General features: G+C 40.9%; 1 protein-coding gene across 2 annotated transcripts in view; it reads right to left on the bottom strand.

Annotated features, from left to right (window-relative positions):
- Positions 1-21,473, bottom strand: part of LOC134641702 (C-terminal-binding protein 1) — a 28,164-nt gene extending 6,691 nt beyond the window's left edge. Inside the window, exons 1-7 of one of the 2 annotated variants that reach the window (XM_063494228.1) lie at positions 21,415-21,473; positions 5,791-5,945; positions 3,936-4,080; positions 2,747-2,850; positions 2,270-2,372; positions 1,592-1,716; positions 62-151 (exon numbers count right to left, since the gene is read on the bottom strand). In XM_063494228.1, the coding sequence (XP_063350298.1) occupies positions 62-151; positions 1,592-1,716; positions 2,270-2,372; positions 2,747-2,850; positions 3,936-4,080; positions 5,791-5,945; positions 21,415-21,421 (729 nt within the window). In that variant the 5' untranslated portion in view covers positions 21,422-21,473. Of the gene's footprint in view, positions 1-61; positions 152-1,591; positions 1,717-2,269; positions 2,373-2,746; positions 2,851-3,935; positions 4,081-5,790; positions 5,946-14,438; positions 14,631-21,414 lie in introns of those variants that run through there. The other variant, XM_063494223.1, reaches the window with a different exon arrangement.
- Positions 21,474-24,912: the final 3,439 nt, after the last annotated feature.

Here is a 24,912-nt window from a genome sequence, read left to right as displayed (position 1 = left end):
CTTCCGTGTACCTGCTCAGTGTTGCGTGTGTTGGGTGATGAGTGCGAATGCCCCTCTTTACCTGTTTGATGGTGAAGTCATTGATCAGGTGGTGGTTGTGTTCGTTGAGGCTGCAGTGCAGAGACACACAGTCAGAGTGGAAGAGCAGATCCTGAGGAGATGAAAAAAGGAGCCACTTAATCCCAATCCCAACAGAAATGTTGAACCAGGTCCAGACGACAGTTACTGTTACTTAGCGCGAGGTGGCGTCTCTCCTTTTCCACACACAGTGGTCACAGCACCATTGCAATAAATGCCTATTTGTCACGGCGGATTGTGGAGAAAGCATTTTTGTCAGCAAAGAGAATTGGAGACAAAGGATTTGTTTCCCTGTAAAAAGAGGATTTAGTCTGAATCCATTTAAATGCTGTGCTAGTGATGAGCTCTTATTGGTTAAATACGAGCTGAGTGGAAATTGTTTTTGGCACACACGCAGGTGAGCATTGTTGTGTGACAGGTGCTTTGCTGATATTTGTGCAAAGCAATAAGTATCATTCTTGACACAGGTGCATTTTGCTCTGCTTCTCCTCATTTTCTGTCATGCGTATACTGTGACAGCTATAGCTTCACATTAATCTAAACACTGGCTTTCTACCAATTTGTGGCACTGTTGGGTCTCTATGTTGTCAACAATAGCCTTAATACGGTCAGAGCTGGGCTCAGGGGTCGTGCTCACATATTACTTACGGGCAGGCAGTCAGAATAAAGTTAAAGGAAAAAGAGCTAAAACTGCCTGTATCATACAAAGCATGAACTGAGGAGATACACCAAAGCCCAATATAAGTATAGGTAAGTATAAGTAAATATATGTATATATTAGTATTAGTGTATATGTATAAATAAGGATTCTTTCTTGTGAAAATCAGTGAAAACAACCAAATATGCACATGGAAATGAGCATAGCACGTTCCCCTTAAAATCCGATTCTCAGTAGTAACTCACAAGCCATTGCAATTTTTCATTAAACGTAGCCCTTAAATCCACTCAAAATCAAATTAGCTGTGGAATTTAATTAGCTTTCACTTCTTTTATGGTCTCAGTGTCACATAGTGTATACGACCGATGCCTGTAGATGTCAAGGACTTTTTGGATGCAGAAGTATGAAAAGGCTGCCTATGAGTTTAACTTTCTATTGACCAAGATTCACACAGGACTAATGGACTTTTATTGTAAATTTGGCTCCAAAATTTGTAAAAATAATCATTCAATATCAATCAGATAATAATCAATCAGAATAATCATTCTAATCTTTCATTAACCATTTCGATTTTCTTCCAAATGGTTGAGGAGTAAGGTGATGTGACGTGCACGTGGTAAAATCTGGGCGGAGCTTATTTTTTCTATCTGTGTTGAGTCTGGAGTACCCTGTGAATGGCGTGTGCTTCCACAGCATAAACAGTGATGGAGTTACCATTTGAAAATAATGACTCCATGGTAAATAAACTGTTAAAAGATGTTTTGGGGGATTTTTTGTATTATACAGAAGAGCTGACAAAGGTGAAAAGAGGCTGATGTTTAAAATATAAAATGGTTTCACAAGTGTGTGTTTTACCTGTAGTGTGGTGACCCTTTGTAATCCCAGGGATCTTTCTACACCGTCAGCCAAATAAGGGTCATAGAAAATCACACTGAAGCCAAAGGCCTTGGCTCGCAGGGCTACAGCCTGGCCCACTCGACCTAGAAACACAGGAATACCCGCGGGCGTGGAATTACATTAACATCAATACTCATGCAGGGGCACTAGAAAAACTGCAAACATATAGATATATAAAACCATTTGAATGTGCTATTAAAAAGAAGCCACAATAGAATATATCCACGTGCATCTAATATTCCGCTTTTTGTCTTTTGCTAACACAAATTACATACTGCGATTCTCTGACTGCTACCCACGTTTGCTCATTATTACTGGAAAAACCTTTTAGAAGGTACATGGAAGAGATTTGCATTGCTTCTGGTTAATCCGCTTATATTTTATTGGCAGTAACCCCTTGGGAAGCCAATTTAGCTGAGCTAAGGACAAAACTTCCCAAAATCAAACTAGAAACGACAGAACAAATGTTCTATCACTGGAAATGTAAAAACAAACAGACAGCACAGCATTCTGACCAGCTGACCAAACATTGTACCTGCGTGTTAGTATTGTCACTGTGAGCACCTCAGCATGCTGACCTTGGTGTGTATTGCTGAGCTCTTCTGCGCATACGTTCGTCTTTGTGTTGTTACTCACCGAGCCCGATGAGTCCCAGGGTCTCTCCTCTGATCCTCGCCGCTCCCGATGCCACCTCGCGGATCTGTTCCACACTCTGAACACGGGTCCCCTCCCGCAGAGCCTGGCACGAATACCAATTAGTTATTACACGCATATACAAGGCAGAGCACACAAACGTTACAGTTGAACATGATCCAGCCATACATCATAATATCTGGACTCAATGACCAAAGTCTAAGTCGTTTCAGGTGATAAGTCTAAATAATGATTTGAGGAACAAATCATTTTACTGTACCTTCTACATCTTACATCAACGTCTTTCAAATACAGCCACATTCTAAAGAAAATGAATGAACGTTTCAATTTTTCTGATTAGTAACTGTCGAAACTAAAATTGTGATAACCGAATGCACACCACTAACCAAGACATTTAAAATAAGTCGCTTAAATCCATTTAATTTGAGACTCTTTTATCAGCCACACGGAGCTACAAACCTGATGCAGCCAGGTGGTGCGTCGGTACAAGGTGAGGATGTGACACAGCGTGGAGTCTGCCGTTTCCTCCACGGAGGCGGCTGGCATATTACAAACAGCTATGCCTGTTGGACCAGAAAGCAGATAAGGATTGGTAATAGCTTTTAAAAATCATTTTGAGAGAGAAATGAAGTTTGGTGAAAGCTATTTTTGTGGGGAAGTACGAGCTGTAGGTGTCAGCAGTTTTTTTTTTTTCCCTGTACAAAATACAAAACTACTCGACACTTTAAAATGGCAGAGGCTCTCGGTAGAAGAAGATAAGGGAAGTTAGTAAAGTTCAGGCTGTTGCAGGAGCAAACTGAGTTTTAAAAAAGTTCTCCTTTTTTCTATTACAGATTTTTTGCAAACATGGCAACAGGAACTGGTAGCTAGGAAGTTTAAAATTTGACTTAATGTTTAAGTCATATGCAGTTACACAGCTTGCAGTCGACTTTTTTGTGTTTCATATATTAAACTATTTGTTTTTTATTTAAAGGGGCCCTATTATTCCAATTTCCAAATCTTTCTTTACAGATTTGGCTCACTTCTCATGCTCTTTAAGCCAGGATTCTTGTGATTGGCAGAAGGTTTAAACAGCAGGTAGGTGTTACATCTGTGTTTTTAGCCAGCTCTGTTCCCAAAGCATGCAAAAAAACTGCTTTAAATGCTTTGTTTGTCTTTTTTATTTTAAATTTTGAACACATCAAAAGTTAACATCCATCGTTGCAAGAGTAAATTTACAATAGAAAGTAAGGAACAGCATAAGTGTGATGAAATTTGTGCCTAATTTTGGAAAAAGCATCTCTTTACTAAATGAAGCCACTCCCCCCCCCTTGCATAGGAAGGACAGTCGGTCATACCAAAGACTGGATCGGTTTTTACTGAATAATAAATTCATACGCCAATGCTCATCTTAAGTATTTTAAAACATAAAATATAATAAGAAGCTGAACAAGTAAAACAGGTTTGGCAACAACAAAGTCGAACTTGGCTGTTGCAACAATACAGTAGACCAAATTGTCAGAGACGCTTCTTTCTTGTTAGATTACTAACAGGAAAATTAAAATCTGTGCCAGTTCTGCCTGTGTCTTTAAGACAGAGCACTGAAACAGCTGGGAAGCACAATTTTGCTATTATGCAAATATGTGCATGTATGTGTGCATGTTCCTACCAAGTTCTCCAGCAGATTTAATATCAATGTTGTCATAACCGCTGCCGATTCGGACGATGATACGCAGCGCTTTAAACTTCTCCAGGTCTTCTCTCATTAGAGTGATGGTGTGGTACATCAGCGCTCCTACAGCTTCATTTAGGACCTGGAAGCACACACAACACAACACATAGAGCAAGTTAACATGTAGGAAGAAATTATTTTTTATAGCCTTGTATTAATCTGCTTGTAAGTCATTAGTAGTCAATTTTTCTCAGAATTGTAGTGAAATCATTTCTTCTGATGTTGTCCACATACCCTATTTTTCCCTAAGAATTACATTTCATTGATATTTTGCCTTTTGAAGTAAGATTAAGATAAATTAAGATAAGGTGACTGCGTCTAACTGAGCTGTCTAATATTAGAATTAATATGATTCACACTGAATTCTCAGTGATTTTTAATCATTTCTAGCTTATTGTCTGACAATAACCTTAATGGCTCAGAAGCAGATAAGATTATCATATAGAATTGAATACATTACAGAGCCGACACCTTTTAATTGGTTCTCAAGGAATCGTGTGATCTTTCTGTAATGTTGCCAGCCCCCTGGTTCATATGTGCGAGAGGATGAAAATGACATGCGGTTCAATTACAGTAAAGAAGCCCTTTTAATTACACAATGAGGTGGCTGCTTATTAGAGAACCAGAGACAGAGAGCAAGAGCAGGATCGCGAGGGAGGGAGTGCCATCTGTTTCTCCCACACTGTAGCCTACTGAGCGCGCTCACAGAGAGGGTGCGCCTGGCAGACACCCAGTACAAGACATAACCCTGCCAGACATACAAACCCATTTACAATCCGTAGTGACTGTGGCAGAATCTGACCCACATTCAAGTTTGTACTCTTGATTTTTGTGCATCCCTTTTGTTTTAACATCATCTATTTAACTTTAGACTCTTCTCAGGTTAAACGTTTCTCATTGAGGTTAGGGTCTCTACTCTGTGGTGGCCAGTCCATGTGTGAAAATAATGTCTCATGCTTCCTGAATCACTCTTCTCAGTCTGAGTCTGGCGAATCCTGCCTTTGTCATCCTGATGGAAAAACCTCGTCATTCGGTATATTCAGTTGATTTTTTTTGAGCACATAGCATTTCTGAATGTAGACCTGACCAACTGAAGGAAGCCCAGACCTAACACTGCCCCAGCAGGCTTGTATGGTAAGCACTGGGCATGATGGGTAAATCACTTCATCCACATCTCTTCATTCCCATCACCCTGAAACAGGGTAAATCTGGGCCTCTCAAGTCTCGTGAACTTTTTCCATCACTACAATCTGTATCCTTCGGGACAAAAAGAAGCCTTTTTTCCGATTACCCTCACTTTTTAAAGACTGTGTAGCTGTTTAGTCGTAATCCCTTGAGTTCTTTTGACATTGTGTGTGTATTCTTACCTGTTTGCTTAGCTAAATCCAGATGGTGACTTTTTTGGGCTAGGCAGTATTATATTTTAAAGCTTTAAATTAAATCTTCTTTTTGGTGCCATTCCTTTACTGATTCATATCTCTTTAAGCATTCTAAGCCTATTAGATATGGCAGCATCATTAAGTCAGGAAAGCAGGAAAAGAGAGTTTTAAATCACTGGTTTCTGAATTGGTTGACGTTGCTTTCATTATTCCTTTACCCCATGGTGACAAGTTTCATGTCAGCTACTTGGTTATCTTTCTGTTTAATCCATATATGCAAAATTAGTAAAAGCAAACGCTTTACTTTGCCTGGTTATTTTTTTTTCCTGTTTAGCTGAAACACAAAAACATCCAGATAGAATTATAGAATTATTATTGCATTTTATGTGTACGTGTTACTTCAAGCATGTTACCTTCTCGTGGATCTCCTGTGTGGACTGAGCGTCACAGAACGCTACGGTTGCTACGTCTTTTAGGATGGGCATCTCCACGGTGCAGTCTCGCCCGTCCAGCAGCGCCACCAGGGGGCGCGGATGCATGGGCCCGTTCATAATGGGGGGCCTGATGCCTAAAAACACAAGGAGTGAGGGACAAAGAGTCAGATTGGCAGAACAAAAGAAGAAAAGAAGACAGGGAAGACATGGGTGGAAAAGTAGGCTGTGGTGCTGAAACACCTTCACCAGTGTAAATCTCCTACAAAAGGAATGGGGATACTTGTTCTGTACTTCATTAAAACTTCCAGCGTTCACTTTTGTGTAGGAAATGTTAAAGTGAAAATAAGGATAAGGTCCCAGGCACACACGAGGCCGCTGCTGTATCTGCATCCCATAATGTTTCTGTTCTGAGGTGGTGGTTGCCATGCCAACAGTGACAATAGGCGCGGAGGAAAAAAACCTGTTTCTCGGAGCAGCTGTCTGCCTGTTGCGGAGCTAATTCCTCTTGTGTGAGGTCATGTTTCACAGCTGTTTTTCTCCTCATAACTTTGAAATATTTCACTGTTTTTGCTTAATTACTGCTGACTTTATGATTAAATTTGCTGACTTTATGAAACAGGCGGTAATTTAGAAGATGGATGAGGTGGGTGTTGTAGCTATTCTAGTAGAAAATAGCATTGAAAAGGCAAATCTTGCTATATGAATTTAGTGTTATTAATAATGAGGAAAACAACAGCCTGTGATAATGAAGAATACTCTTTTTATTCCAGCCTGTTCACAAGTCTTTATATACTGAACGTAAATGCTCATCCCCATGGACTCAGAGTGCATCTTGGGAGCTGCTTACTTGGAAAAAATGGGGCGGTGTTGACACGAAAATAACTAGGCATGCAGCCTGAAGCACTAGATTATATCTCAGTTGTTTATTGTGCAGCATATTTTGGATGAAACCAAAGTGTCTCTTTATAAATATACAAGAAAAATCCAAATAGAAAAACATCGAAACATCGCTGAAAGGGGTAAACGTGCAGGTGCGTAAGGAAGTGCAATAGTTCGCAAGGGATAGAGATGTTTGTCACGCGAGACAGCTAGTCTCTGAAATCCGACTGAAATCTGTCAAAACCGAATTACAGCGAGCTCCTCCTGCACCCCTGCCACAGGGTGCTTTATTAAATCATATCTAAAGATTAAACCATTACCCTGAGAGTGCTGCTGGGCTGTACAGGAGGAAAAATGGTATTTAACAATGAAGATATGCCAAATGACCCCACTAGTGGACCTTTGTTGAAGTTATAACAAGAACAGGGGTCGATGGGAGGTGGATTTATTAGTTTTCCTTGAATATTCCCTCCTGCTGCATTTTCCTGCATCATTTCCCTCCCTTTCTCTTTCCACATAACTGATGGAATAATTATTCCAGATGACTGCAGGCCTTACAGACTGAGACAGAAGACATCTGAGGGACATAGAGATGCGGATTCTGAAGAAAGTCCTGGCAGTGTGTGTGTGTGTAATTGGGATTTTTTGACATGTAAAGTTTTGACAGCCCTCTGAAACACTGCAGATGAAATAAGTGCAGAGTTATGCCTGTTTTTGCTGATGCTGACAAACCCATCATTCATCGCTGACTTTTCCCCCATCTGAGATGTGCAGTCTGACATCTCGAATAAGCAGCCTCCTCTGTCAGTTCACTCAAAATATTCCACCCAAAACTCAAAGGCTACACAATTGACCTTCCCCGAGTTTTAGCGTGTTTTCCATTTGCATTGCCCAACATCGTGCAAAAGAAGCCAAGTTATTAAACCAGTCATTTAAATTAAACGAAATCAAGATTCTAGGGTCTACGCAATAGTTTGCATGCCAAGAATGCCTGAGAATCATACTTGTGGACAGAAGTTTGGCAGCTCCAAACTTATGAATTAGTTTGAGAAATCTGAAAGAAATAACACTCTTCCCCTGGCAGCTACAGCTTCAACGAGAGCCCAGTTTAAGTTCATTGTAATTTTGGATTTTGCTGCTGTTTACCTGTTTTCTTGTACTTAAAGGCTGCGTTTCTCTACTTCAAACAGTGAGTTCATGCTTTTGAGATTATTGAAGACAGAAGCATGGGGGGGAAAAAGAAGCAGAATGAATGCAACTTTCAGAATGACTGAAACGTAAAGGGACTTTCCAATTTATTAAACCTTTTGAGTAATGCAACATGTTTTTTGAGGTTGCATCCTGTTGTTGGAGAAGTCGGTGTCCCAACCTTTCCTGCAGTGGATTGATTTCTTCCTGTGTGACTGTTTTATGTCGCTGCAAAACAGTTCAGAGAGACACCTCTGCTCTTTGATTTGGAGTGATGTCTGAACCTGACCTTTAGCACTGATGTTTTGATTATTTAATCTTTGTTGGGTTTCTGTCAACACTGGAAATTTGCATTTAACATTAATTACATTTGGCCAGGAACTGGTTGCTGCTTTGATCTTTTTTTTTCTATTTGCTTCACTACAAGATGAGGACTGTGTTGTATTTGTAACCACTAGGAGTAAATAAGTGTAACTGTATAATTAAGAGAAAAGGGGCAGACTGGGGGAAAACATCCAATTAACTTCTATTTATAAAAGTATGTATGATGATGGATGATGATTTTTTTTTCTCATGTGAAAGGCCCATCGTGGGAAGTAAATAGGTTATTACGGTTGAAACTCTGTGACTTTCTCCCCCACATACTTGCAGCAGTTTTCACTGGTGTGCATGCATGAGGAAGTAATGTATGCAGCGTTACATTGCATTTCAGCTTGTACGTCTCATTAGGCTGCAGCCATTAGAGTTCTGCTGTGACACAAAATAAGCTTTCACAGTCTATATTAAGAAAACCGATACAAGGGGTCTGCGTTCAGTTTGTGTCTCGTTTGTTCCGTTAACTGAGCAACTTTCCCTTTGTTTAAAGCAGCATAGTCGCGTGGTTATTTTTAAACTAGCACGCTATAAGCGCATGACAAAATACATAGAGAGCCGTTTTGCTGTCGGGAATTTAACACCAACAGTTGAGCACCAACAGTTGTGTTCAAACACGTTTCAGTTTTGGTTTCATGTGGTATAAAGCTGTAGTGCAGCCACAACAGAAGCTCAGCTACTTGTACGTGAGCTAAAACTTGGTTTCCACCTCAGTTTTGCCCACAGCATGTTGTCCTGGTTTAATATGGGCATTTCCTTCATACTTTCACTGATAAAAAAAGAAAAGCAAGTGCACTCAGAAGCTGCACGGAGACAAAGAATAGCTCCCAACATCGCGCGACCCATCACTCGACTTCTGCATTGTCTCTTAAATCTGCATTGTCAGATTACAGCATGAAACCTGATCTGATGAAGCAGTCCAGTGAGGTGAAACTCAAATCTTGCACATGGTGCCTTATGTGGCCTGCTAAAACATCAGCTATCCCTAATAGGATTTGCCTGGAGGCCGTTGCACTTACACATCAATATAAAATCTATGGTGCATAGCTTAGAAAATGGAATACAGCGGCAGCGAAAAGAAATACAGCACCGCGCTGCTCAGTTTTTGGCACTGACATGGAAAAAGTAGTAGTAACTGAGCAGACAGGATTTTCATAAAATCTTGTCATTCTGGTATTATTTTTATGGTGGTGGGGTTACAGAGATTCCAGACATTTCTCCAGCACACACTTGGTCAGACTGAGGGAGGAAATAGCTCTCATTCCAGCACCATGAATGACCTTGGGAGTACCAGCACTTCAGCCTGCTGAGTAGTACTAGGTAATAAAACACTGCTTTATTCACTCCCTCTGTCTCTTCCCCCACACTCACCAACCACAGCAGTGCCCTGTAAATATTAATCCTCCAACTCAAATGGTCATTATTTCTTGGTCTTTTTTTTATTACTGGTATTTTTCTCGCTCTCCCGTCACTTTAAACACTCATTAAATCCTTCATTATATTAAATAATTGGCCAGACTTTCCTCTCGCGCCGCTCAGTTCCCTAACTGTAAACCCTTATCCATCTCCTTTCCCTCTCTCATTATATTAAATACTCCAGTAATCTCTTACTCTGTCTTTCTTTACCTCTCCCATAGCCCCGGGGCTTGGTGACTGCTGGGAGCTTTCACAGTGCAAACAGGCCTCTTGACAGCCAACGGGGCCAGAGCTTCAGCTCTGCTTGTGCTTTTCCATCCAGCATTTCTGAACAAGTACTCTTTAACTCAGATGCACAAGCATGAACAGTAGACATTTTGAGTAAACGCAGCAAAGCAGTGGTAGTGATTTGCAACTTAGGAAAAATGAAAACAAAGAAGGTTTTGTTCATTGTTCACTATAATACAATAACCATCTGTACAGTAACAGTTGAGCCTGGGGAGGGGGGGCAAGATCAAATGACATCATAGATATGAAAATAGGCTCCATCCCAAAGTAGCAAAATGATGGTAATGCCATTTGATTGACATTTAAAAATTGAAAAAGCATCTGCCAGTGACTGCTGGGACTGCAGCACGAGAGCCAATGGGAAAGCCCTGCGGCCTGCCTGCATCCAGCTGCCATTGACCAGCTCTCAAGAACAGCTGGATTTTTGTCCCCGAGGGGTGAGACCATGTTTTCACACTGTCAGTCAACAAAGACAATTAAAAGGATCAGCTAATTTCATGCGTTTTAAACGTACAGGTCAACGGGACGTCGGCCAGCACTCGATGCAGAATGATCTGCCAAAACAAGCTGCAGCGGACCTGATTTTTCCCACAAGAACATGCACTCTAGTAACAAGGGTAAACAGCTCCAAAGCATCTATAGGCCTTCCTCTGTGTTGAACTATTAGTCAGCTGAAAAAAGGTCATAACTATTGTTACAGTTTATTTATTAAGCTATAAGCTAAGAATTTGGTAGTTCCCGTCTTCTTCATTTCAATATTTAAAAACAAATCTTCACATTCCTTTTCCTCATTTGACTACAGTCAGCTCCAGCAGATCAAGTGTTTTTATTTTTCACTGTGCGAGCGAGAAAAAGGAAAGGAAGAAAAGCGGGGACGACATTGCTGCCAGCACCTGTGATCGCTCAAGTCGCCTGCAGCCGTAGAAACCAATCATTGAGCCACAGCATGGCTGATTTATAATGCTACTGGCTCTTGTGGCGTGTAGCAACCACAAGAGCCCCCGTATCCTCCTTCTCACCCCTTCAGTGTTCGTCTCAACATCCCTTCATCTGTTGTTGCCTCATTTTCAGATCTCCATCTCTCATTTCAGTCTCACTTCCCCAGGCTTTCTTCATCTCCCTTGCCGTTTTTCTTTTTTTCTCCCGCTCTGCACAGCTCCCTAGCAATTCGTAAAGGCGTGCTTTGTATAATAGTTGTATTTATATTGCTAAAAAGCGGGTGAATATCCAGGAACAAAGTGTTCAGGGGTGGCTTGATGTTTCTGTCTTTCGTCTTTCTCTCCCTACCCCCACTTCAATTCCCAGGAAGGAAAAATGAGAAGACAGACATATCCATCACCACTGGTCCTCCTTCTTTCATGGACTCACATACCTACACAGTAACACAGGTATTACACTCTTGCCTCGTCAATCAGTGCTTTTGGACACGACTAATATACAGTGATGTATGATACACACAGGTGCTTACACATAGAAACGATCACCATGCAGGGCTCTCATTTGCAGGTATGGTGTCAGCAAAGCAGTTCAGGTTTGTCAGCTCTTTGTTCTCGTAATGAAAGACACCAACAGCAAAACAGACAAGGACACACAATAACATTTGACAGCAACTCAGTAATGGCAACCAGTTCAAAGTTTGATGAGGCAGGCTATAGTTCCAGTTGTGCTATGAATTCAGGAGAAGTATGAGGAAAAGGCAGAGGTTATGATTTAAAGCATAGCCCTATACTTTAAATACTACAGAGACTAGCTTAATAGATCAATAAACTCTAATTATTAAAAATAATTTATTATTGTAAGCTATTTCTGCTGGAAAATATTTATTTTACAATTGTGAAGTAAGTCATTTTCAATTTGAAATGACTCAGTGTTCAATTTCCAGATTGCCACGAAAGTCACAAGTACCCACTGTTTGTTTGCAGGAATTCATAAACTGTTTATAAGTACTGGCTTAAACAGTATTTGCACTAGAGGAAAAAAAAATACATTTATAAGGCTGTAACTGGATTATTGTATGGCTGCTGGCCTGTTACATTGGATTAATTGTTAATATACATTTTTTTAAATCACAATCACTTTGAAGTTTCAATTGGATTGGGTCAGTTTGGATACTCTGGTGTAAACGCCTCCCCGTAATGGATTATTAAGGCTATGAAGCATTTACTGCATTTAGATTACGGGTTTCCAAGTTGAAGTGCGGGGACCCGCAGGGGGGCCTTTGAGTGGTTTCAAGGGTATTCCCAGCAAAAGGAAAAAAGGGTTTAGTTTCACACATTGCACCGTTTATTTGAGCTGAGCTAAAATGACTGCTTAAAGTGCTGTTTGGTAGTTTTAAAAGGCTGCTTAAGCCATTTTACAGGTATCATCTTAAAAGTTATTTAATCTGCAGGTTTTACCCCAAACAGACTCACTTGACAGTGTTGACATATAAATTAATAACAAGTATGCACGGACTCATCATAATGCAAAGCTGCTAATTACCTATCATAGCTGAATTATAGCCTACCTGCTAACTGTTGTTTTGGGGTGGTAAATTGTAGGTCTGTTGGTTTTTTGTTGTGTTTTGTTTTTTCTGTACTCGTCTTTTGATCTTGCTATTTTGTCTCAGTCACATTTCCCTCTTTGAACAGCCCTTCTCAATAAAAAACGAAGTTGTCAAATGCAGCTAGCAAGTATGACATAAGGCTAACCTTCACTGAATAAAAGAGTGAGATCTTTTAGTACTGGCTGGCACATCTTTCACTATTGCTTCCCATTTTAGTTCAGTCATTTTTCTGTAAGCATTTGACATAATAGACCAAACCTCTTAATGGCTCTTAGTGCCACAGTCTCTTTGCTGAGCACTTTATAGATTTCTAAGTGCTGTAAATTACACCTGAGGAGATTCCTGCCTTTTATATGGCAGAAGTGCAGTATAAAAAAAATCAGTATTTGTTTTTGTAAGTGTGTGAAATGGTATTGGAGCCCTTATTTCACATTCCAACATAGATGTGTAGTGACTTGTAATCTAATAGCCGTTTCAGATTACTCTGGATTTCTCTAAACTAACAACATGCCACCACATGAGCGGTTTCCCTCGATTTTTGCCTTTGACATTAGGCGTCTCTCAGTGGGAAACTGCCTGGAACTATAACAGTTGTGTTTACAGTGTAACGGCCTCATAGTATGCGTTTACCAAAATTAGATTTTTTGTGTTTTACCAGCAGATCTGGTTTAACAGGGTTTTAGAGTGGTGTCACTCATCTAGGCCTTCATAATCAGATCAGACACGATACAACACAGAGATCAGAGGCTCCCCTGCCTTCAGAAAGATGAATCACTAAATCTCTGAATCACCTGAAACTGCAAGCTGATTTTACAGCACCCTTTAAAGGTTCAGTGCTCGTCACCATGCACTGAAACAGACCCTACGACCCAATCAGTGTCACGATTATTGACTGGTGGAGATTTGTGCATGAGCGTCTTGAAAAGGACAAACCTTGCCGAGCCGGAATTCACAGTCATTTAGTCCTGTGACCTTGGATTCTCAAGCTGCCGGCGTGGATGTGGAGAAGATATCTGCCCAAAGCGAGGGGCAATAAAAAAAAAGGGTGGGGGGTAGTAAGATAATAGCTGCAACTTTAATCTTTGATGTCATCAGGAAAAAGAGCCTGCAGCCTCTTGATGACATCACATAATGTCTGCTTTCTTTGGAGAAGAAATAGATTCACAAATGCAGATTTAGCTGATATAATAACTCGATAACGCTGGGAATGGTCGTTTATCTTCACACCCTCATCCTCCTGCTCGACACCCGACCCCCCTCTTCCTCCCCTCCCACCCCTTTCTTATTCCTAGCAGCCCTACCTTGATCCCATTTTCTAGAACAGTCTTTTGCAGCCCCTATCATAAGGTGCATCTATTACCTGTGAATCCGGCTGGGGGCATGCATGTTTATACTTGAATATGTGTGTCACTTTAGTTCCCCTTTATGTGCGTGAGTGTGTAAGTGTGCTTGCACGTAGATTGTGCGCACACTTCAGTGAAGGCAACCACTTTCCATTAAAAGAAGCACAATGAAAGGCAAATATGTGTCATGTCCTTGCTAGCCCTCGAAGGAGAGGGAGATCTATTTCTGTCACCGCAAACAGAGGTGTTCAAGCAGCTTTCAATAGCAGAGATTTGCCTCTTCGTGCACATACACTCACTCACACACAAACACACACACACACACAGATCTTTAGAGAAAAGACTAACCATTCTTGTGTGATGAGAGCGGCTGAGCGATTAAGGAAAAACAAAAGATAACAGTGTGAGTGAATTAAGAAGAGAAGGAGGAGGAGGAGGAGACGGAAAAAGGGAGAGGAAGAGAGAGAAGGGGGAGGGGAGAAGGAGGCAGAATAATCTACACTGAGTTCACAAATATTGGCACACACACACACACACTCATACACACACACAGTGATATGCAGTTCCCACATAAAAGCAGAGTGCTGGTTGTTTACCTAAAGGCATGCCTTTGTTGAGGAGATGTGAGCTTCCCATGGTGTGTTCCCCAGCCGGCCAGCACACAACAGAAACCTACAGTCTTCACACAGCAGACATGAACAGGAATCCAGTCAGCATATGGCGGCTGTGGCCAGCTACCTCGCTTCCCTTAGTCCTTCTCCCAGCCCCTTAGTGACAAGCATACACATGTGCTCCCCCTCTTTTCGCTCTCTCTCTCTCCCCTCCCTTCCGTCCCCTTCGCTCGCCTGGTCTCTCTATCTCTTACCCCTCCCTCCCCGCTGTCTTTAGGTACCTCCCTCCCCTTCCTTTCTCACTTTCTAATACACAAAATCTCTCTGTCTTTCCAGCTCTCTGTCACCAAAAAAAGAAGCACACACAGTTTGCAAGAGCTACTGCGTTTATGAGAGCGGGAGAGTGCGAGGGGGGGGGGGGGGGGGGGGTACATAGCATAGAAAAAAAAGAGAGAGAGACAGGGAGAGCAGGAATGGGGAGGAGCTAACACGGGCCAAAATTCATCTTTTGTTTCCTGAAAGACGACAGGGAGGAGGAAAGACGAAAGAAAGAAGAGTTATGCAATTACAAGGCTGAAGCAAGAGAGGAAAAACTAGTTCTCTGTGATAAAGACGAAACTACAACAAAACTTAATTAGAATAATGAAGAGACAAGTTGAAACACTGCAATCAATTTGTGCCTTTAGTAACACCCATTTAATCACCATCTTTGGTTTATAAGTTTACTCTTGCATTGTGTTTGTTTGAGAACATTCAAACTTTTTATTTTTGCGAGTGATTAGTTATATTTTTGACTTAACCCACTTCCATGAGTAATGCACGCTTTCTATATGGGTAAATACACTGTGCTTATGCCATGCATGAATACAGGTTCATGTTTTTATATTTTAAGGAAGTTACTTGAGGAAGTCAGTGCTGTTAGTCTACCCCGCCTTAAGTAAGCGTATGAAATGTGCTGATTGTGATATAGTTCCTTGTTATATAAGTTTAGCTTGTTGTGCTTGGCTAAATATTTAATCTGTGACAATGATTTCCTCCAGAAAAAGAACATTAAATTTTATAAGTTAAAAGTTCTTATTACTGCATTATGGTGTTTTTTTATTAAATCATCCATCTATTTAAAAATAAAATATTACTCATGAGTAAAAATGTTGGTGGTTCTTTCTAATTATCTTGTTTATGTGCTGTACTGGCTACTTTATTAGGTACACCTTCCTACTCCCTAGTTGACGGTCTTCCTGCCTGCAGAACTGCCTTTTTTATGGCGTAGATTAAAAAGATTCTTAAATCCATATTAATTTGTTGGTTGAACATTCATAATGCAAAGTTGCTCTACTGAATTGCCAATATACTCCCCCACACCATTACACCAACTCTGCTAGCCTGAACCGTTGATATAAGGCAGGATGGATCCATGCTTTCATGTTATTTACAGCAGACTCACTAGATCAGAGCTTCATTTGTCCAATTTTAGTGAGCCTGTGTGAAGTGTAGCTTCAGTTTTCTGATCTTTGCTGACAGCAGTAGTGCCTGGTATGGTCTTCTGCTGCTGTAGCCCTTCTGCTTTAAGGTTCAAAGATGCTCTTCTGCATACCTTGGTTATAATAGGTGATTATTTGAGTTCTTGTTACCTACTTTCTCTGACTTCTGTCATCAACAAGGCATTTTCAGCCAGAGAACTGCCACTCAGTCCATATTTTTTTCTTTTTTGGACCATTCTCTGTAAACCCCACAGATGGCTATGTGGAGAAATCCCAGAATATCAGCAATTTATGAAATAGTCAGACCAATCTTTGTGGTGCTAACAACTAAGCCACATTCAAAGCCACTTAAAAATCACCTTTCTTCCTCATTCTGATGCTCGCTTTGAACTCAGGCATGTATACCTAAATGCACTGAGTTGCTGTTGCGTGAAATATTTGTATTAATGAGCAGCTGAACAGATGTACCTAACAAAGTGGGCAGCAAGTATATATGTCCTCGCCATTTTTATCATGTTATTTTCTGTTGATTCCTTTTGCGCATAAAAACTAAGCCTTTAAAGTAGAACATTATCAAAAAGAGAAATCTTATCAGTGATGCAATATGGGCGTTGTCTCCTTCATGCTCTATTGTTACCCAATAATACCTCATAGGTGTGTCCAAAAATGCAAGCAACAGCTAGTGTGTCATCAAATTAGTCTCCAACTTTCCATCTGAGCGCTTTGTTCTGGTCACCGACAGTAAATACCTGTCCAGACTGACTGCAGTGATGGCTTTAGAGCTTCTGTCATCTACACATTAGCCACTTGATAACGGCTGTGATATAAGCGGCCTCAGACGCCCCTCTAACTGCCGGCGCCTAACCTAGTTTAACAGCAATGATGGTTACATCACACGCTCACTATTGGTAAATGTCACAGACAGCCAGTGGGCGAGTTGTTCAAATCCAAAAAGAGGCAGAGGGTTAGGGAAACTGTTGTTTTCAACACCAGCATTTCCTCCCATCATTCCTTTCATGCACTGTTGAATTGTTTTAAACAAAATTAAAAAAGAGAAGTACCCTCCTCCCTTACCTTTTCCCCCCTTTATTTACACAGTGAAGTGGACCGTACATGGCTCTGGGCCACTGCCTCTTTTTTTTTTAAATAAAATAACCCAACCTCTTTTTTCTGGCCCTGTTTCAAAGAACTGTGATGGAAATTACGTCCACTCCAAATTTTCCAAGGGTAAACATAGTAAAAGGAAAAAAACACAGTTTAGACAAGACAACACTCATTCATCTGTCAAATAAAAAACAGGTCAAAGGGAACGAGCTGCAGATTGCCTCATATTTGCAAATATGTAGAATTTACGTAGTTTATATGAGTAGCCGTGACAATTTATGTACTAAAACACATTATTTTTGGCTGTTTTGGGTCCTCCTGGCTTTTTCCACAACATTAGATGCGCACTTTCATGCTTATTTCACACTGCAGCACTGAACAGTGGCAAAGTATGGCATTTCCAATTTGTTTCTGAGCAACAGTGGAGTGAATGAAACCCCTGAATGTTTGTCTTGTAAAGCTTGACTTGAAGTAATCTTTTCTATCGCAGCCAGTAGCGGCAGCCGGCGGGAACAGACCTGAGACGCTTTCTAACTTAAAAAACAAGGTTTTCCACCTCTGCACTGTAAACATGTCTAACTAAATTTGTTTCTGATCAAATTTGAGACGAGAAAAAGCCCACGAACTAACGTATATATTATCGCAGCAGCTACTTTAAAAATTTGCTGAGGGATTAGGAGGTTTGTGAGATTTGCTCCACACTGCAGAATGTATCAGCCACTTGCTGTTTCAAGAAGAAGCACTCGAGCTGTCTCATATTTTAATATCATAACCGTGATATATTGAACTCAACAATTTATGCCAGTTTAGTAGCTAAACTGATTAGTAATTGAGAAATGTCTCTCTGACACATCACACATACACATCGCACATACACATCGCGCAATGCCAGTTGCATGTAGCCTATTAAAAGGAATGTGTTAGGTGCTCGAGGTCTCAGACCAAATGCAAACTGACAACCTGGTGTCGACTAGAGAAGCAACAGACGTGTTTATCTTGTTTCTGAGGCCGACAGCGACTTCAGCTAACATACGAGAGACAAATATTCCCCAGGAGATGGAAGAAATATGAAGCATATTTGGTGCTTCTAAATAAGGACAGAGAAAGACGACACTGCGGGGATATCTGAACTGTTCAAGCTCCACAGGGAGCAAGGAGGAAAAAATAAAGGGGGTGGAGGGTAGTAGAGAGATATAAGGGAAAAAAGAAAAAAGAGATTAAAAGAGATTGAATATTTAATGATTTTCACGAGGGAAAAGGTGAAACAGAAGAGGGAAAGAACTGACAGCAGACTGGGGATAGACTTCCTTTGGTTTTTCCTGTTCATCCTCTCTCTAACTGCCTTCACCTCGCCTGCATCTGCCCTCCTTATCTGACTGTGATGTTTTTTATCATCTTTCTCTCCCAGTTTCTATCTTGATCTTATTCACACTCCATCAACCCTCACAACACACTCCACCCCTACCCCGTTCCTCATTCCTGCATTTCTCCCTCTCTCTCTTTTTCCCACTCTCAGGCATTCTCACCATACATCTCCACCCTCCCACTCCTTTTCTCTCTATAGTCACTGCAGCGTGTCTAATGGTTCGGCTCCTTCTCAGCAGATCCACCACGCAGAGGCCAGGCGAGCAGCCGCCCCGACTGACGCCTCCCAACCACTGGCCTTATCAAGACTGACAGCGAACTAGACCCAGAGCTATCGCTAACGCACACACATGCTCACTCGCACAAACAATTGCAAAGATACACGCCTGCACATCCACAAAGACACAAGCATAATAAATGCACACTCATGCAAGACAAACGTACTGACACTGAAAGGCAGGTACACGGAAATAATATTTCTGCAGCACACACAAACGAAAGGAGGCCTGCGACACTTAAATGCACTCACACGGACAACTAAACGTAAGGCAGCTGCATCGCATTGAAGCAAACATGCAGACGCAGGCACATACAGACACACGCATGGGCAACAAATTGGATTTATGGATGCTGACAGTGAGCTGCAGAACAATGTGGATGCCACTACAGTAGAGAGTAGATACTGCAGAAACAATCTAATCTACTGTAGGCGGAGATGGGTACCGCAGGCGTGAAGAATCCAGCCAACATGTGGAAGACAAGGAGGGAAGGAGGGGGGGGCGAGATGAGTGAAAAGAGGCAGACTAGGTGGGACCAACGGGAGAGATTAAGGATCAGAGTGCTAGAAAGGAAAAGGAAGGGGGAAGAGGAAGTTGAAGAGTGCAAAAGGATGGGCACAGTAAGAAAAGAATAAAGGAAGTAGTCAAGTAGTCTCTTTGATTCTGGCCTGCAACTTGTGCTGTGTTCTCTTCCTGTTTCATTCAAGGAGTACAGAAGAACCTATTTAAAAACTCAATAACAGTATGAAAGTGTGAGGTTAAAAATGAGAAATGTTCCAATATCTGGTCAGCATAATAAAAATCATTTCTTACTGGTTGAGCTGCTTTCTTGAGCTGTTTAATGACCTTTGAAATAGTGGAAATGGACTCTTTTAGATGTTTTCATTATGCTAAACAGCAGACCAAAACTTAAAGATTAGAGCCATGCATCTGGGCTCAAACAAGGCTGTGTGAGAGTGGTTACAAACTGGATACTCTGACGCTCTAGGGGCTGGGACACCGATCATGTTATGCCTTGATCATATACAAGCACAGACAGCTCGAGACGCAACGGCCGAGCAGTCATTCCTGTTATACTTCTTGAAGTCTGCCGCCTGGGGCGCATGGGTAGTTGGTGCATTGTTATGTAAATCCTCTGCGGACATCTGCAGAGACCCTCGCTGTCACCGTTTACATCTCTCGGACCCAAGTGCTTTCAAGTGGATGTAGAAATAATAATTGGGCATTGGATGATTTAAGACATTAAAAAAACCCTGTAAGCTGCCAAAAAAAGATATAGGAGAAGAAAGCCTGTTCTCTAAAAAGAACATGGCAGCATGCCTCGGGTTTGCAAAGTGTACTGAACAATGTCCTTTGGACAGACAAGACTAAGGCTATATTTGACTATAATTCACAGCACCTTGTTTGGCAAAAAACAAACAGAGCATATTAGCACAAACACCTTATAAGAGCTGTCAAGCACGGTGGTGGACGGGTGATGATTTGGGCTTGTTTTGCAGCCACAGGACCAGGACACTTTGCAGTCAGAGAGTCAACCGTGAACTCCTCTGAATACCAAAGTGTTCTCGAGCCAAATGTGAGGTTGTCAGCTAAAGCTCGGCCCAAATTGGATCACGCAACAGGTCAGTTATCCCAAACACAGCAGCAAATCTACAACAGAATGGTTAAAAAAAGAAAATAATCAAGGTGTTGCAACCCGATTGAAATGCTGTGGCAGAACCACAAAAGAGCCGTGCATTAACAAATACCTGCAAACCTCAATGAATTTATTTAAGCAATAATGTGAAGAAGAGTGAGACAAAATTCCTCCACATCAGTGTGAGAGACTGATAAAGCCATACAGAAAATAAATACTTTAAATTATGCAAGCTGTTGAGCCAAAGTGTACTTAAGTTTTTAGTTTTTCACTCGTGTAAAAAAAGGATACCTTTTTTTTTTTACACGAGATTATTGTATTTTAACCGTGTTATAAATGGTGATCTATTGGATTTTGTTTAGATTTTTACCCATTAGGCTCCTTTCCTTTGTGTCATTTGTTATATTGTATTCACTTAATTTAGATTTTCTACTTTATTTAAGTTATTTTGTTATAGGTTGTGTTTAATGTTTTGGCTACAGTAACACAGGGGTTTTTCAACTTTGGCATGAAGTGTCCTATCTTAGCTTATTAATATTAATTTTTGGGGCTCACAGTGGTTCTGGCTCTTAATACCTTGCATCCTTCACTGCTCATATGCGCTGAGGAGTGCACAGCCCTCTGAACACTTTAGTTTAAAGACTCGCTCTCTAATCGGCTCCCTATTTATGGTTTATAAGGATGTTTTAGATGTTGTATTTGTCATAAGATGAGAGCTGATACTCAGACTTCTTTCTATATAACCAGCAGCAACATGTAAAAACCCTTCTGGGCAGAATTCATTTTCATCGAAGCAGTAATCCCCACGTCTCTGCAAACATCTTACTTACTAAACAACAACCCTTTCACAGAAAAATAAACAAATTCTTACATTCACACACAACCAAGCCTTCATACTGTTAAGTACACAGAGGAAAGGGGTGGTGGGGGTTGTTTCACCCTTATTAGCTTGGCACAGAGTTATCTCTTCAGACCTTAAACACACTACAGAACAGCCGCTGTTATCACACAAACCCGCACACACATACATAGACACACACACACAGAAAATTACACACAGGAAGTCTGTGATATGGGGCCAAAAATACATCACAAACCTTGCATCACCTTCCTCTCAGTGTGTCCACTCTTCCACTGTGTCCCAAAGCTGGGTGGAGGTGTGTGTGTGCGTATGGGAGGTGTGGCATGCAGTAGATAATGGGCCAATTGTAAGTGATTAGAGTTGGAGCCAACCAATCAGCACAGCCTGGTACTGGACTGTGGCCAATGGCAAGATGTTCAGCGCAGCTGGGGGAGGGCGCTCTCGCTCACACACAGGAAAAGAAAAGTGGCCAAGCCTTTTTACAGTACCTCCTATAATTCAGTGCATGTGTGTAAATATGTTTTTACAATTTTGTTTAATTTTTTTTTTTCAAATTGATTACATACAATTTATTTTTAGATGGACGTCCTTAAACAAAACCCAGAGTTGGTTTCCAAACAGACTAATGTGAATAAAATGAATAACTAATAGCTTTTTCTCCATCAGTGTCATTTTTTTACACTATGCCACAAACAATTTTTCATCCTTATCCTTTTTTATCTCTTTCTGCCTTTTCTGTAAATGTAGCAACGTGTTATTAATGTTTAAATATGAGTCACTCCTGTGCACCACATATACCTCGTTGTAACTGTCATTGTCACCAGCCTTTACTGTAGTGGATAATTTTCCAGACTCCAGCTCATCATCTTGAGTTTGTTATTTTGTCCTGCAAAATTCAAAAATATCCTTAATGCTGATTTAAAACAATGAAAGCAGCCAAATTCTGGCATTTGGAAAGATAAAAATGTTGTTTTCAGACTGATTATCGTGGGAGTAGCAAATTTTCTGTTCTTCCACCAGCTTCAATAATTGTTTAAGCATTATGCAGTTATACAAGAACTCTGGGCCAAGCTTTTTGTCCACAGCTTTGTGCTTCAGCTCTGAGCTTTTCTAGACTTTTACAAAGTCTGCATGTGTGAGACAACTCATGTAATTATGCAGTAAATTCACAGTGAACCATGGGGCATCAAGAGTCTGCCTTCTTGCACGCTCTACCCAGGCAGCTGCCTCACCTGCACACCTGAGGAATATTTACAGTCGTCCTTTTGAGGGCAACATGTAAGTAAGAGAACTGCTCCTGCCTGGTTGATGCATGTAAATGGCTTCTCCTCTACCAAAGAGACACAAGGGTAAAGTCTAGAAATGTTCAGGGATGCAGTGCATGTTGAAAGCAGCTTAAGTGTCTCCAGTGTCATCCATTCGTTCTGCTTTTGGTAGCCCAAAACCTTGTTTTTTCTCTTATCCCTGTTGGTTTTCATTTAACTGCATTTCCACTGTATATATAAATAAATGTGATGAGTGACTAAAAAGGATCAAACTAAGCTCTGCTTGAAAGGGATGATTCAATAAAACAAGCCTAGAGAAACCAATAAACACAATAAGAGGTTATTAAATCACGCATTATTATTTTTATTTGGATGGAAGATTTGGTGCCAGGTGTTCATGTGAAATATGGTTTTAATACTGCGCGGTGTTTACATCAAAACTGTTAAATGCATCATCTGTTTGTCTTCCTCAACAGCTTTGTTATGACTTTGGCTAGTGTTCCCACGTGCCACTAATTTTTCCATTAATTTTTTTTGAGTTTCTTTATTTGAAGCATTTTTCTTTATCTGGGCTTTTAAACCATTAAAAACTAAGCTCCATGTAAGTATAGCCACTATTTATTTACTGATTTTATTACAGAAATATCTCATAGTAACGTTGGGTGCTTATGGTTGTTAAAGCTATTTTTCTCTATTATTGCTCATGACATTCAAGGCTGTGAAATGACAAAATATGCCTCTTTTTTTTTTTTTTTACATTATTCTCACAAGTCTCAACAATTAGAGGACAATAATAATAATGATGATGGCTGGGCCCTTTTGGCTGCTTCCTTGTTTACCCAAGGGGCTCTACAGCGGATAGAACTACATGTTTGATTTGGCACATTTTTTACCCCGAGTGCCTTCTGAATGCTCCCCTCCTATTTATCCAAGCTTGGGACTGGCAGTGGGAGTACGCTAATACTCCTTAAATACAAATAAGCTGGGGGTTAGTTGACTGACACTGGGTCTGTGTCCTCCCAGCCCTAAAGAAGGGATATTAAATAACAATAATAAGAATGTTTCTTACCGACATGCAAAAACTGTTTACATTTTTCCAACACTAAAGGGTTATTCAGTCATTTATCCCTTTCCCTTGATGCTTTCCTTCTTCCTGCTGAATAACTTTAAACTTTTTAAAAACGTCTGAAAACAGCGCTTCATACACACAAAAATGACCAGCAGCTATGGATAAAAGAGTATTTCAACAATAATTCCAGTTCAATGTGGATGTTGCAAGGTATCAAGTCCATTGTGCATTACAAAAAGAAAAATAACACACACTACACACATACTGATAACTCTGTCAGCCTAGCAGAGGAACACAACAATTGTAAGCCAATAGGCAACCCAGGGACCTCTGTTCTACTTACTTATGAGGTGCAGCAGCATCTCTGCAGCATCAACACAAGGATAGCAGCTGGCCCTGCTAACTGGGAGAGGTATTCACACACATAATGCACAGTAATTTTTTAACCATCATTGAACCTGTGACCAAAAAATCTACAGTAAGTTGTGTCAACAACTATTGGCCAATTCCTCTTACCATGATCATTTCTAAATACTTTGAAAGACTGCTATTCAATCACATAAAGCTATGCGTCACAGCGGAGGTAGATCACCGGGTATGAGATTTTAACACCAACTGCTCTCAGACTGTCAGCCTGGGCAGGCAAACACTCCCCATCCTCACTCTGACCACGGAGTTCCCCAAGGCTATGTGCCGAGACCCTTCCTGTATGCTCTGGACAGACATGACCATCAGTGCATCCACAAGACGAATACCACTGTTAAGTTTGCAGATGATACGACAGCCATTGCACTCAGTTTGACATCATAACAATATGATGTCATGTGTGTGTTTTAATAACACACACACCAAAGAGATGATTATAGAGTCCCGAACCAATAAGAAAACCACAGACACACCGCTACACATCCATAGAGAGAGTCTACTTCGCACCACACTGCCACCAACACTGCAGCTTTTACAGCACAGTAGAGAGCATCCTCACAGCTTGGTGTGGTAGCTGTACCAAAGCTGACAAAAGGCCCTCCAGCATATTGTGGAAAGATTGTGGGCACAGAGCTACCATATCTGGATCATCTTTACACCACTTGCTGTGTGAAGAAGGCCACAAAGACTCTCCAGATCTCCATTTGTTCAAGCTTCTCCCATCAGGCAGGCACTTCAGAGGTGTACAAACACGCAAATAGGCTGAAACACAGCTTCATCCCAAAAGCTGTAACACTGCTAAACTTGAGCTGTCAGTAATTGTGTAGCCCTACTGTGCAATATTCTTCTGCTACATTCTATATGTCTGCACCCCTCAAATATATATACGTATATTTATGTAAATTTTAATATTTAATTACTTCTGCCAAGAAGGTTATGTTGAGCAATTAAAGTCTTAATGTAAAAATCTGTC

This window comes from Pelmatolapia mariae, linkage group LG2 (genome assembly GCF_036321145.2).
Source record: "Pelmatolapia mariae isolate MD_Pm_ZW linkage group LG2, Pm_UMD_F_2, whole genome shotgun sequence".
Lineage (NCBI taxonomy): Eukaryota > Metazoa > Chordata > Actinopteri > Cichliformes > Cichlidae > Pelmatolapia > Pelmatolapia mariae.
Note: the sequence above shows the minus strand (reverse complement) of the source record. Positions and strands in the feature narration are given on the sequence as shown.